The sequence below is a fragment of the Notothenia rossii genome, assembly GCF_949606895.1.
Source record: "Notothenia rossii genome assembly, chromosome: 3".
NCBI classification, from domain to species: domain Eukaryota; kingdom Metazoa; phylum Chordata; class Actinopteri; order Perciformes; family Nototheniidae; genus Notothenia; species Notothenia rossii.
The window spans coordinates 12,671,501-12,686,531 of record NC_136901.1 but is presented as its reverse complement, the minus strand read 5'-3'; the positions used below and the strand labels follow the sequence as shown (position 1 = coordinate 12,686,531).

Sequence of the window (15,031 nt, the reverse complement as noted above, 5' to 3'; positions counted from 1 at the left end):
ACGCCCGTATGAAAATAAGGGATGTCATCTTTCACAAGGTGCATGTGTTTGATGTAATCTTGCGGGGGGATTGATCAGTGGAGGAAAACAAAACAAAAGAAAGACAGTGGATAACAGCTGCCTGATGCGAAGTGCTTCCTCTTGAGCTTCTCTCTCATGCACCGTTTAGCGAATTGATGTCCGTGAGAACAAACCGTGTTAGTATCTATCGGTTTGTAACGAAGCAATCAATGGATAGTTGACGTCTAGTTACACACTTCCTGTAGAAACAAAACTTCAGACTCGTTAAATCGGCAGTAGATAGCACATAGCACACATACAGTGAACTAATGCTAAGTAGCCTGCTTTAGCTTTCACTTGATTTTTTAAAGTTGAAATAAATGCAAACATAAGCTAAATTATCGGGTGCAATACTATGTTTATTAACCCAATATGATATGTTCAATCAGTATACAACATGTATATCATTGTTAAAGGGCAGTTAGTGTTAATAAAAAGTCATAGCCTACCAGAGGAAGGACATAGTATTGTAATGTGTGGCTTTCTATGTAATAATTACTAGAGAACACCTCATTATTATCGAGAAAAGAAACTCATTATGTAAGACAAAAACATCATAATCACAAGCAAGGGTGTAACTTTGTTTTGAGAAGTGGGGGGGGGACACAAAACAGGGGGTCCTCCACAATGAAACATTTTCTCAATTTAATTCCATTTCCTGCCTTTCTACAAATATATTAGGGACTATAGTGTTAACAAATCCAAGAAAAATGTGTAGTGTATATAATGAGTGTGCACACTTATCTAGTATCCTATCCATGTGAGCCTGTTTTATTTGTGATGACCTCATATCCTCTAGGGGGGTCCGGGGGCATGCACCCCCGGGAAGATTTGTTTCTTTAAATTGAAGTTGAATGCATCAATCTGGTGCACAAATTAAGAGATTTATGGATACAGCTCTCAACTCATATGAAACAGAACTGTATAGCTATTTCAATAATCAAAAAACCATTCGAATATGCTCACAACCAATAACACATCATTGATAAACTCCTCTCTCCTATCTGTATCTTACCTAGTCTGCATTCTTTCTTTTTATTTATGCATATTGGACTCATCACTCCCCTTTCAAACTGTGTTTTTTATTTGGTACTGACCTATAGTTCACATTGGAAGGATTTCTTAACTTATTTTATATACAACTAATATTACATATGGAAATATTTGTTTACATAGATGACCAAACCGTTTGAGACCCACTGAGATAACTTAGACTAAAGTTTACAACCTAATCACTCAGAGTCCTTTAACCTCCCTGAGCTGACGTTATCTCCCTCAGTCCGACAGGAGAGGACTCTCCCCCTCCTTATTGTTGAAACAGCTTCTAATCTCCGTTAGCTCCAAGCTAGCACAAAATGCTAATAACAACCCACGTAACTCTCAGTCTCTCTCTCTGTCTCTCTCTCTATTTCTCTCTCTCTCTCTCTCTCTCTCTCTCAGTCTCTCAAAGTCCGACAGGAAAGAGCTCTCCCTCTCCTTATTGTTGAAACAGCTACTAATCTCTGTTAGCTCCGAGCTAGCACCAAATGCTAACAACAACCCCCGTAACTCTCTATGTCTCTCTCTCTGTCTCTCTCTCTTTCTAACTCTCTCTCACAAGATGCGCTCGTGCCACACACAGAAAGACGCTCCTCCTTGACGATGATCGCTTGCGTAAAAATAATAATAAACACATTTAAAAAGTGGGGGGGACACAAATGGGATTTTGAAAAGTGGGGGGGACATGTCCCCCCTGTCCCCAGTGGAAATTACGACCATGAGGAGACCTCATTATTACAAGATAAAAGGCGGTGCACTGTGTCATAAGGGTTTAAGATTTCAGCTATGTTGCCACTAAACAACATTTAATATACTTTATTCAGATGTTTCCACATTGTATTCAGAGGGTTACACATTTATATAGCTTATTTTATTTATTTTCGGAATATAATACCACACAATTTCTTCCTTTTAAGTTATTATTTTAGTTAATCCATCCATAATAAAAAATGTCAAATGTTCTGGTTTAAGGATATACTATTTATGAAGTACAACACACATGCTCGGATAGTGAATAAAAAATGAGCTGAGAAACTTGAACAGGATTATTTCTGTTCATTGAGTCAGTTACAAAACACATACGGAGCGAATTACCATTTACCAACACTAAACCATTTATATTCATCTTTTTCCTGAGGAAGGCATGACCTTTCTCCTGCAAAGCGACGTCAGAAGCATAAAACTCTATCGGGGCAACTTTCCCCCCCCCCGACACTTTGCTGTGTAGCCGCTGGAGGATTTACTTTTTTTTTGTGTTGAAAAAGCGCTGCTGATGCTGCAGCAGATTTATTCCTGCATCCTGCCCACTGTCACTTTCCTAAGCCGCTCCCACTGACCCATATAGGGGTGTTTCCATCACAAAGCCCCTGTGCAGCATCAGCATGTGATTATCAGCTGACTGCTGTTTTAATTTAGTCCATTTTCATATCATGATGATTGTGGATATTATTGATGTGTCGAGGCCCTACTCTGTGTTTGTGTGTAAGTAGACGGATGGTTGTGTGGGAGGCAGAGTCAGTGAACTGAATACAATGCCTCCCATTCTCCCGTGAGTGCTTTTCATCCTGCGGCGCTGCTAAGTGGCCTAATATGTCGCCTAAATCCTTATTCCCAGTTATCCTGCAGATCCAACATAATCCCAGATTACAGCAGGGAGATAAGCAAAAGATGGATTTACAAGATTAGGCTATTACTGATCACTCGTAGCTTAGGTAGTGAAACCTGGTGAGAAACACAACGTCAGCTGTGACATGATCTTTTTGAAAATTGCAACGTCACTAACGTGGTTTTCATGTATGAGGCAGGAGAGATATTACATTGATTTTGTGTAGTAGTGCAATGCATCTCAGGGGGGGGGGGGGGGGGGGGTGGAGGAATTGTGGAGTAGCTTAACATAAACAAACACAAATATGATGTAAATTTGCTTTGAAAATATATATTTTAAAAAAACGTGTTGAGAGTTGTAACAGCTGTGCATAAAAAGACAGCAAGCAAGGACACATTTTAAACTAAAAGTAATGTAAAAACTGTTAGAAACGAGTGACTAAATACACTCAAAAAGTAATAATTCAAATATTCCTCTTATAATAATGAAGTTAGCTAATAGTGGTGGATGAATGGTTAAAATGCCCTCTATTCAAAGCTAATAATATCTTCTTTTATATTAAAACATCCAGTTTGTATTAAATCAAGAGAAGTTGTGAACCTCTGTGGTCGAGGAATATTTCTATTCAAACCTTTACCACTCGATTCATAATCCATCTTTTCAGGGTGTTAGTTTCTTACGCCTCCTCTAAACTGAAGGTCACATTTTCGTATCACCCGCTGGTGAAAACCCTTCCTTCAGAAAGAAATAGACCGAGGTCCAGATTCAACAACATGTGTCACAACCAGTCTGTATTTCCCTTCAAAGGAATGTGCTTTGCAATAAGACCAGTTTCCTGCTGCATGAAGCAAATAGCTGTTCATCAGTAGCTCTAAGTGCACATTGTGACCCCCCCCCCACCCCCCCCCCCCCCCTGCTCGTGCCCTAAAGCCTCTTTGTAATTGGAGCGCTCTTTGAAGTGATCCACTCAGAGATTGGAGGATGGAGAAACCCTCTGCTCCGCTTGTTTGACTTGCTGATTCGCTTTAGGAGCACAGCAGCAGTCGGGATGAGTTATGAAATACAATCTTTATCTGCATGGCCTCACCTAGCACCGAGTAATGAGGCGTCACATGACTTGTGTATGACAGGCAGGAAGAGGTTTTGTTCCGTTGTTGCTGATATTACGCAGCTTTTTCTCCTTTTGCTGTAAGTGAAGTATTCGATCATTCCAGCAAATACTTAACATTTATTTTAACTTAAATTGTTTCTGATCAGTCTCTATACATTGGCCTGAGACAGATCATTTGTGTTTGCTTTTTGAGAGGAAGAACAAGCAGAAACGTGATATTCTAGTCTCTGATATTAGTGTGTTTGTTGTGATCTTATTCATGTTTGCAGCAAACAGTAAAGTGTTGTGTCCTTTCATTTACTGTAGATTGGAGTTATAAAATCATTTGAGATTTTAAGGCTCTGGATCTGATTGTTTTAGCTGTTACTAGTGGCTCTAAAACTTGCTCAGAAAATGTTTCCAATACTTGCCCATACTAGTCACCGTAAAAAGCTAGGATTTGAAGCAATGCATGAATGTAAGTTGTTGCAGCTAATTTGTGTTCGTTTTCAGTTGATTTACCTACACACAATTATTAGCCACAATTCTCTATGTTTGATAACGCTGCAGTGTGAATTATTTGTATTTGTATTAGCATAATCTTTTCATTGACTTGATATGATAATACCAAGATATACACAATAACAATAAGCATCTAGAATTGAATTGATTCCCTTTATTATAAATTCATTTATTTCTTAAGTTCTCCCCGAAATCTCAGAAAAGCCACATTGTTATTCATTTTTCCAAATTATTATTCATTTTTAAGTTATTGTTACAGTCTTGTTTTTACGGCTAGCGCTATAACTATTCCACTTTGGCATTCTTTAATTTAAAACCTTTCCAAATGAAACTACATGTATCTATACATCATATTCCATTTACTGTACGTGGACTCTTCTTGCACTATATTTTAATTTGTATTAACTTGCACATCTCAATACATTCTCTTGCACTATTTGATCTGTTTAATTTGTTTACGTCCTATGTATTCATGTTGCATTGTTGGAGGAGCCTGTGACTTAAGTTTTTCATCTACACTGTAGCTACTGAGCACATGACAATAAAACCTTGCATCTTGAATCTTAAAATAAAGTTTGACCTTTTGACCTTTGACCCTACAGGGCTCCACAGCTCGTACGTGGGTCACGCAGGGCAGATAGATCCGGAGCTGAGGGCGGCGTTATCTCCGGATTGCCACATGACGCCCGTTTTCGATGAGCGCTCCTTCCACAGCCCCCTGTACCACAGCCCCTCCCACGACCCCTCCCTCTACAGGGTCAACACAGGTACTGCAGCACTACAGAGAGATGCAGTGATTACGTATTTTTGTAGGCAGACTTGGAAGCTAGCATCGCAAGGGCTCCCTCGATAAAAAAAAACAATCGGATTTGTGTGTATAGCAGGGGTTATTTTAAGAGATCAGACATTTAAACGAAAAGTTATTAGATTAGATATGATTTTTGCAATTGGCTTTCCTACTTTCCAGCACTATTTTGGACTGATACTAGCCAACATTTTAAATTAAATAGTAACTGCTTCGTCTCAGTGTATTTAATTTAAAAAAAAAAAAATTATTTGCATTTTAAGAAATTATTCGCAAAGCATACATAACAAAAATAAACACATCTAGGTACATCAATTAACTACATTTTAAGAGATCATACATTTAAACAACATTTTAATGATTTTTGAAACTGGCTTTCATACTTTCCAGCACTATCTTGGTCTAATTGTAGCCAAAAAAACTTGATTTTATGAGTATAAGCTATCTAGACCCTCCAGAAAAACGCAGGCAAAAATCCTTGATTATGCGATTAAACATGCAGGGTTTTTATCTGATTTTATGCGGTGAAATGGAAATGGAAGTTGAAAAATATGCGGAAAGTTGCGAAAAAGAATAGATTTTTTATTTAAAATATTGGGCTGTCTTATTTATTATCTCTCACACACAACCTGCCACTAACGTTAAACCCCTTTCCTATTCAATTAAACACATTCAATGTTTATTTATTTACACACACACACACACACACACACACACACACACACACACACACACACACACACACACACACACACACACACACACACACACACACACACACACACACACACACACACACACACACACACACACACACACACACACACACACACACACACACACACACACACATACACATACACATACACACACACACACACTTCTCCACCTCATTCTGTTTTCATTTACTCGTTCGTTATCTGACCAGCTTCAATCTTGTAGGCTACTCACTTCGTTTCTTGTAGCCCTCTAAAGGGTTTTGGAGGTTGATGCCTCGGTGAACGTGAGTTGTTTGGCTTTCTTGTCCGCAGCAGCAGAAAGCATTTTCGAATGTTTGAATGAATCAAAGTGGGTCGTTACCCTCGATTTTTTCTAAGACTTATGCTCCAACACACAGTTGCACGGGGTGCAGAATAGTTTCCCCCCACTTTCGTGAAATACATCGGGGTTCTGCTTTGCCTGGTCTTTAGCAGAAATGTTCGTCGTGTGAGTTCCACACGTTCACTCTACGGTGTTGTTTACCTTCTGTGATGCGCGAGCTGATGACGTCACGTCATCATCATCACTACTTCACGTCAAGACGAGTTAACTTTTTTCTCAACTTTGTGTGGAAAAATGCGTGGATTATGCAGACTTTTGATAAATATGCGGCTTTTTAAAAATCTGCGCCATTTTGCTGATTATGCGGTAAATTCTGCGATCGCGTTTTTCTGGAGGGTCTAGCTATCCTTACAGTAGTAAAACTATAAAATACAAACAGAAGTTGAGCAGCAGTTGTGATGATGACATTAATGCTCACTAATCCTCCAAATAACTCACTATCAAAACTTTAAACGAGGTATTTTCACATCAGCGTCCCCCTCAGGTGCCCCGGTCCCCAGGTTGAGAAACCCGGCTAACTTTCACATCTGTTCTGAAGATTATTCCTCTAAAAATCAGCGAGTGAAATCTGGTCCTGCAGGCACAGGAACTGTTGTTGTTATGGCTCCCCGAGGTCACAACTTAATTATGCAGAAAGCTTTCATGTGCTTCTTAATTGAAGCCTTTGCAGAGTGATTCAAAGCGGAAAGCTCTGCGGAGTTTCGATAGTGGAGGATCTAAGGAGCCATTTTAGTTTCGTTTAGCTGAGATTTAAACCTGTGAGACAGCCGGGTGCTTTCAAACGCCTCTTTTAGGCTCTTATGTAACTCATATGTGACCTTGGATGCATTTTGCTCTCGATAGCAAACTGCATACTATCTAAATGCTGCTATTTTGAACTCAGAGGAATCAAAACCTTTGTAAAATGTGTTTCAAATCCAACTCAGTTTCTCCCCCCTTTCTTCCCTCAGGTTTGGCGACCCTCCCCCGGGCCTCGAGCCACTGCGGCACGCTGCCGTTCCAAAGAAGCAGCTTCGGGCTGAGCACCGCCGCTCTGTACGTGGACCCCTACCGGGAGCCCGTCTTCTCCCACCGCCACTCTGGGCTCATCGAGCGGGGGGCCACGCGCACCCCCTCCCTCGAGAGCATCCATAAGGACCCCAGGTACTCACTTTAGAAGAGTCAAGATACACAGTATGCATTTTAAGACCATCATAGTATCAGATTTTAAAGTAATTTAAACTTTTAAAAGTAAATTAAAAAACTATCTTTTTAATTTGGCTTATAATTTGGGGCAATTGTAATTTTTGTCGTAGTATCACTTCATTTGTTATTGTCATTTTCTGTCATACTCTGTAAAGCACTTTGGGCTGCGTCAAGAATGAAAGGTGCTATATGAATAAAGTGTATTATTATTATGACAATAAATAAATAAATAGTTATGTAAAATGAATTCTTAACTTTGGTTAATTATCCAGGTTTTTACAAAAATGAATTGTCATTCAAATACATTTGAACCAGGCCTAATATCTACAAACACAATATCATCATGTGTGCATTATTAAAATATCATTTATTTAGTTTTTGACTTTTTTGTGATCCATGTTTTTGCAAAAATGCATTTTTATTTATATACGTTTTTTACTGTCATGACAAATATCAATATCAGAGTTGTTTGCTTATTTAGTGATTACATTTCAAGTGAAATAGTAACTTCGTCGTCCCAATGTATTTAGTTGAACCTGCATCTTGAACAGATGTTGCTTGGTGATACTTCCTGGTGGAAAAAGGAGACCAAGTGTACGTTTTTCCCCTCAGGGAGTTTGCCTGGCGTGACCCCGAGCTGCCGGAGGTCATCCACATGCTGCAGCACCACTTCCCCTCGGTGCAGGCCAACGCAGCCGCTTACCTGCAGCACCTGTGCTACGGAGACAACCGGGTGAAGGTGGAGGTGAGGGCACGGGGACACGCTGCGCCGCTGTCTGCTGAGTAAAAATAGAAAAGCAGACGTCAGAGTCGTGACTCAGTCCTCAGGTGGAGGAAGGTGCTGCTGTCAGCCTTCACTCCTTTTAAAGACAGATTTAAAATGCATGCAGATAAAACCCATGTTTTCCGAAAGGAACTATTTGACGATGCACATTTAAAACACTTCCCAGAATGCAAGGACTTATTTCACACGTGCAGGTGAAGATAAGATAAGATTTTTTCGGACACAAGAGTATGGTAATAAAAGGCATACAAAGCATCAACATTTCAAAGTAGAAAACAGAAGAACTCAAAAGTAAAATACATACATGTTTACAGTGAAACATACAAACAGTCAAATAAACCCTATAAAGAGCCAAATTACAGCAAGATGTAAAAGTAGGATATTATTTAGTGATTAACTTTTGATTGATTGAATTCTCATTGCTACAAGTGTTGCTCATTTACATCGCCTCATATCTCTCATTGTATCTCTGCTCTCTTTCTTAGAGTTTATTCTAAGGGTTTCATATTTAGTTTTTCTCCGCTGCCAAACTCTTAGCCAAAGCGCCATCTGCTCCAATAAAACTTTAGGTAGCGTCGGTGCCAAATGTGCCGCCGCTCTCTCTCTCTTTCTGTGCTCCGCTTCCCGGGCAATAAATAACTCCAGCTCAACGGCAGGAGACGTTTCAGTGCCGTTTGGTTCGTTTGGTGATGAGCTTTTAATTATCCTTTGGAGCAGCCTGGAAGCTCGCCTGCTCATTTTGCCAGAAACAAATGTTTTCTGTGGCGGATGAACACGGAATCAGAGGTGGGGGGGTGGAGTCTGCTGCTCTCCTGAGACGCCTTTATTTAGAGATGACACAAGCAAAGTTTCAAATATGCCACAGGGGGGATTTAGCATGGTGCAGCCCCACTTTCACTCCAAAAGAAACACCGCAATTTAGCATTAAGATCTACTACATTGCATCAACCATATTAATACTACTTCTAGTTTACTACTGTATACAAGTGTGGTGTATTTGAAACTTCATCACTGTATGTGTTATAATAAATAAACTGTATATTGTAGCACAATGTGCAGTTTTTATTTGTATTATTATTATTATTATTATCATCATGATTATTATTATTATTTTAATTCTAATTGTCATTATTATTTCAATTGTACTTCATTTTAACTCCATATTTAGATAACTTCTTAGGTTTGTATAATTATCTTTTTTCGCACATTTGTTTTAACATGTTATGATTTTTGAAATATTCTTATTCTATATTTATTTTTTTGTCTTTTTTTAATTTAATTTGTGAATCTTGTTAAATGTTACAAAAAACGATTTTCCCCGGGATAAATGAAGTACTAATGAAAAGTACTGATTATGGTTTTGTGAAAGCTTTACCAAAGTGCTAAAATAGTTTGGTGTTTCTTTATATCCGTGATTTTTCAAGAGGTGACGTGGCTGCTGTTATTTTTGACTGACTCTGCATCACCACGATAAAAATAAAGAAGTATGACACTTCTACATCCCTGCAGCACGGCAGAACACACTCCCAGCTGCTCTTGATTAGCTTAATTAATCCGTCTTGTTGATTGTACTTTGTGTATAACTCCTCTCTCTGACTGCCCCTCTGCAGGTGTGTCAGATGGGGGGGATCCAGCACCTGGTGGACCTGCTGGATCACAAGCTGACGGAGGTCCAGAAGAGCTCCTGCGGGGCCCTGAGGAACCTGGTGTACGGGAAGGCCACGGACAACAACAAGGTGGCGCTGAGGAACTGCGGGGGGGTGCCCGCCCTGCTGCGCCTCCTCAGGAAGACCACCGACAACGAGGTCCGCGAACTCGTCACCGGTACGTCCAGATGTGATCTGAAGGGATTTCTCGTGCACTGACACAATGTTTAACTTAATTGGTTCTCACCAACATGCATTGTGGGTATCCTTCACAGGTTTTCTCCTTTTTCTAAGGAGATTTTTTTTAAATATTATGACTTGCTAGCAATCTTCTTTTAATGCGTTAGGGCCATACAGTAGCCTCATATAGTAAGTTCTAAGTTACCAAAATCAATCAAATGTAGGTAGATGATTCTTGATAATTGAATATGCTTAAAGGTTTGATTATTTTAATTTTGTTAGAACAAATGCTGGTAACTAAGATTTGTTAGAAAATGTTTTCAACTTGAATTGACTGAATGTATTCAAACATTGGGCTTATTAACACATGAATGTGTGAAATATATTTCTACTTATAAAACTTATACAAATTTGAAAAGTCAAATCAAGCAATCTGATTGGTTCTTAGCCGTGATATAATGAGCTTATATCACGGGTAGAATTGTAGTACTTTTCACTACAAGTCAGTATCCCTCCGCGTCTGAGAAAAGCTACAACCGTTACAACTGTTACATTACGTCCGTTACGAAACTAACTAACTAACAAAGCTTAAGAAAGGCTTCACGTCGGGCCGAACCACGCCCCTTAACTGTGATATAATGACCATATACCAAGGCCTGTCGTGAGCTATTGCTTAAATATATATTTAAGAAGAACATTATAAGTGAAGCACACGTTTCAGATTTATGCCATGTTCCGATGTGTGCCATGTTCCATTATACTTTTAGAAGTAACCAATCAAAAATAGACCTAGGGACACAGTTGGCCCCCGGACCGTAGTGTGGACACCCCTGCATTAGTGGATGCTTCTCTATGTTTCTCGGCTTGCTTCCGCCATCAGCTGTTTTGCTAAATTAACCCACAAAAAAACTGAATTCAGCCGGTCAGAAAAAAAAAGAAAGCAAAACAACAATGCTATGAGTGAAAATAGAAGTCATAATACTTGATACTCTTCACTCAAGACCCTTTGAGGCAGATCAACCCTCTGATGTCTTATGTGAAATGCAATCTGAATGAGCAATGAACTGTGTGCAAATGTTATTTTTATATTCATATTCTAATGTGTTTAACTAAGAAAGATGGGTGAAAACGTGGAGGAAGGTGTATCTCTTCATAACATCTGAAAATGTCACCAGTGTTGGGTTTAGGTCTGTTATTCCTAAACTAATGAGCATCCATACTCACCATAACATTCAACATTGGAACCCCGCTGTGGTGTGTGTGTGTGTGTTTCTGTGTGTGGGCATTTGCCTGCTTGTCTGCTGGCTGAAGTGTGTGTGTTTGTGTGTGTGTGTGTCTGACTGGCTGGCAGCGTGTGAATGTGTGTGTGGGCTGTTTTGTGGGAGGTGAGAGCGACAGCGGCTCAAACACTCAGCGCTCGGTGTTGACGGAACAGATCCTGGCACAGTCATCGGGACAGATGCTAAGATAACGTGCTTTGGAAACAGCTCTGCAGCCACACACACACACACACACACACACACACACACACACACACACACACACACACACACACACACACACACACACACACACACACACACACACACACCCACACCCACACACACACTGCTCAATATCAGCTGATACACTCCTCATATTCTGTGGAATGTTGTATTCTAAGGCTCAGGTCAGGATCTTGATGATGAAATCTACACGTTTTACAGTGGTGGATGCAGGACAACCCTACTCTGTTGAATGTTAAAAAGATATCAGTTACGAAAGTATGGTGCTCTGATTTGTTTTAGAAGAAGAAAAAGAGCAAACAAAATGTTCATTTGCTTTATTATAAAAACTATTTTCAGAAATAAGACCGAACATACATTACATCACGAGAAAGCAGATGTGGGAAGTAACTAAGTACATTTACTCAAGTACAATTTTGAGATATTTGTACTTTACTTGAGCATCTCTATTTCATGCTACTTTGTACTCTACTAAAAACTTTAAATTCAAACTATCTGCTCCTTTACCAGCTTTGAGAACACTTTAATGATCAATCATTATAAAACATATCATATACATTATTCTGAAATGGACCAATCTGCACAATGACTACTTTTACTGTCTCTACTTTCACTATATTTTGATGAGAATACTTTTCTACTTTTACTTGAGGAACATTTGAATGCAGGACTTTTACTGTAACAGAGTATTCCTACACTCTGGTACTTTTCAGTAGACACCACCATTCATAATTGTTCTCCTGTTTTCAGTACTTGTGCTTCAGGAAGCTTTCATCTTTAAACCTATCTAAACCTACCCCCCCCCCCCCCCCCCCCCCCCAGGCGTGCTGTGGAACCTCTCCTCGTGTGACGCGGTGAAGATGACGATCATCCGGGACGCTCTGAGCACGCTCACCAACACCGTGGTCATCCCCCACTCGGGCTGGAGCAGCCTCTCCCACCGCGACGAACACAAAGTCAAGTTCCAGTCCTCGCTGCTGCTGCGCAACACCACCGGCTGCCTGAGGTGAGCAGCCAATCAAACGCACTCCTGCTGAAGGTGTTGCACTTCATTCATTCTATTCCATTCTCTGGTTTCAACACAGCTCAAGTCTTGTAGAAAAGTAACAAAAAAGATCGTCCATCGTGTTTACGCCTAGTTATCAGCACATCCTTTTCTCATTTAAAAGCCCCAACACTAAACAAATCCTTTCTAAATTAAAATATATATTGGAGGATGACTTTTGGGTTTGCTGGTTGTCCACGCTGCTTGAATCACAGCCACATATTCTTTAAAGAGAAATCGCGATTATCTTTGAACACAATGGTTTGTAGAAGCAAATAACAGCAACGTCATCAGTTAAAAATCAAAGCCTAGGATAATGATTCATCAATTTGACTCCCATAAAAGGAGCTGAATATAAAGCCACGCGGCTTTGGCTCATTAAAAGGCGTCCTTTAGAATAGAGAGCCGTGGAAACCCAGATTATTCAGCAGCTTAACACATTGCATATTTCTTATTTTGCAATACCAAATACATTTGATACATATTGCTCTGATATTTCTCTTATTCAACCCTCAAATGACCCACGTTGCAGCTACACAACCATCATGATTTTAACTAAGGGTATTGTCAGCTTTAATAATTAACCTGCCTACTATATGAATTATTTGGTTAATAAAATGTCGCAATAAATAGTGAGAAATGTTAAGGTGTGATATTCATCTCAAAGCAGCATATCTCCTCATTTAAGCTGCATTGTTTTGGACCTTTTTGCACAAAGAATGACTTTTAATTATCAAAATAGTTGGTGATTATTATCTGCATATAATCCAGGCGCATTTCCCAACGTAATAACTTGCAGAAAGAATCCATAACCGTAACTTTAATTCAAACTAATCAAACAAAATGCATTTGAATGGCTCCATCACTCATCTGTGATTATGACTGCTCTCAAACGGCTGTTGATTTATTCCCTGTGACCGCTTTAAACTACATCTCTGCACACAAGAAGCCCCCAGCACTCTGTATCCAGGCTGTAGATTGATGGTATAGAAATGCATTGTGGGAGTTCTGTGCAGTGTTCTCTTGTCAGAGCTCCATTAGTGACAGCTGAAGGCTCCTATTGGAGGATCACCTCGCTCCTTTACTTGTATCCGGGGAGAGTTTAAGCCACCATGTGGGGGAATACACTCACTGCACCTCAAAGTGAATTAGTGTGTGTGTGTGTGTGTGTGTGTGTGTGTGTGTGTGTGTGTGTGTGTGTGTGTGTGTGTGTGTGTGTGTGTGTGTGTGTGTGTGTGTGTGTGTGTGTGTGTGTGTGTGTGTGTGTGTGTGTGTGTGTGTGTGTGTGTGTGTGTGTGTGTGTGTGTGTGTGTGTGTGTGTGTGTGTGTGTGTGTGTGTGTGTGTGTGTGTGTGTGTGTGAGGAACCTGAGCTCAGCAGGGGAGGAGGCGAGGAGTCAGCTGCGTTGCTGTGAAGGTCTGGTGGACTCGCTGCTTCACGTCCTCAAAGCCTGCGTCAACACCTCCGACTACGACAGCAAGGTGCAGCAAAACACACACACACACACACACACACACACACACACACACACACACACACACACACACACACACACACACACACACACACACACACACACTGTATCAATGTATTCCTGGGAGATTGAACCTAACCCAGAATCAGAAACAGGTTTATCACCAGGTAGGTTGACTTGGTCTTTTGGTGTATACATAAAATAAAACAAAGATTAAAAACACAGATAGAAAGTATTTGTAGAAAACTATAATAACATAAACAATATAGTAAAAATTAGCAGTATTTAGATTGAATATGTTTGAAATCCTTGAAATAGAATTGGAATAAAATGTGTGCAGTAATGAAAGACAACATATTGAATACTGTATGTTACGTGCATTGATTACATCTAACTATAATCTTTCATCTTAATCCTTAAATGTAAAAATGAACCTCAAAAAAGTGTGAGATTCAGAAATCAGGGAAATTGAAATGTTGGCAGCAAAAGGGACCGTGCAGATAAAAGGAAGAGTAAAGCAGCGTATTAAATAAAGAGGCAAGCACGTAAAAAAATGAAGCGTAGCGGCATTATCTCGGTAGGTAAAGATATAAAAGTAGTGAACGATCAACCGGTAATAAAACACAAACTGATAAGAAAAAGTAAAAATGGCACCTAAGCAGTTTGGGTTAATACACATTTTAGTGGTAGTATTTATAGTCATATTTAAATACTACATGTGCAATTTAAGGTATAAAACCTCGCTTTTCTGCATTAAGATGTGTAAAAACAACTTGCCTTTGTTAAATATTTAGTTGAACTGTGTGCTAACATTACTCCATATGTTTCAAACCCAGAGAAATGAATTCACTTTTAATCCAGTTTTAAGCTAGAATCTAAAATAATAAAAAATAATAGAAGAAGTATTTTAGTCATGGAACATCTGGATCTTACGTTTTACAGAGAAACACTTCACAGGTTAGCAATTCAACCAAGTTATAGATGATCTGTT

The 15,031-nt window shown here is 39.6% G+C and overlaps 1 protein-coding gene across 1 annotated transcript in view; it reads left to right on the top strand.

Annotated features, from left to right (window-relative positions):
• The window catches only part of LOC307034004 (plakophilin-4-like), a gene marked incomplete at its 5' end in the record, with an annotated part of 40,195 nt that overhangs the window by 18,344 nt on the left and 6,820 nt on the right, over positions 1-15,031 (top strand). The window contains 6 exons of the mRNA XM_079672674.1: positions 4,919-5,083; positions 7,173-7,365; positions 8,020-8,152; positions 9,802-10,015; positions 12,345-12,528; positions 13,930-14,047. Of these exons, the coding sequence (XP_079528800.1) occupies positions 4,919-5,083; positions 7,173-7,365; positions 8,020-8,152; positions 9,802-10,015; positions 12,345-12,528; positions 13,930-14,047 (1,007 nt within the window). The remainder of the gene's footprint in view (positions 1-4,918; positions 5,084-7,172; positions 7,366-8,019; positions 8,153-9,801; positions 10,016-12,344; positions 12,529-13,929; positions 14,048-15,031) is intronic.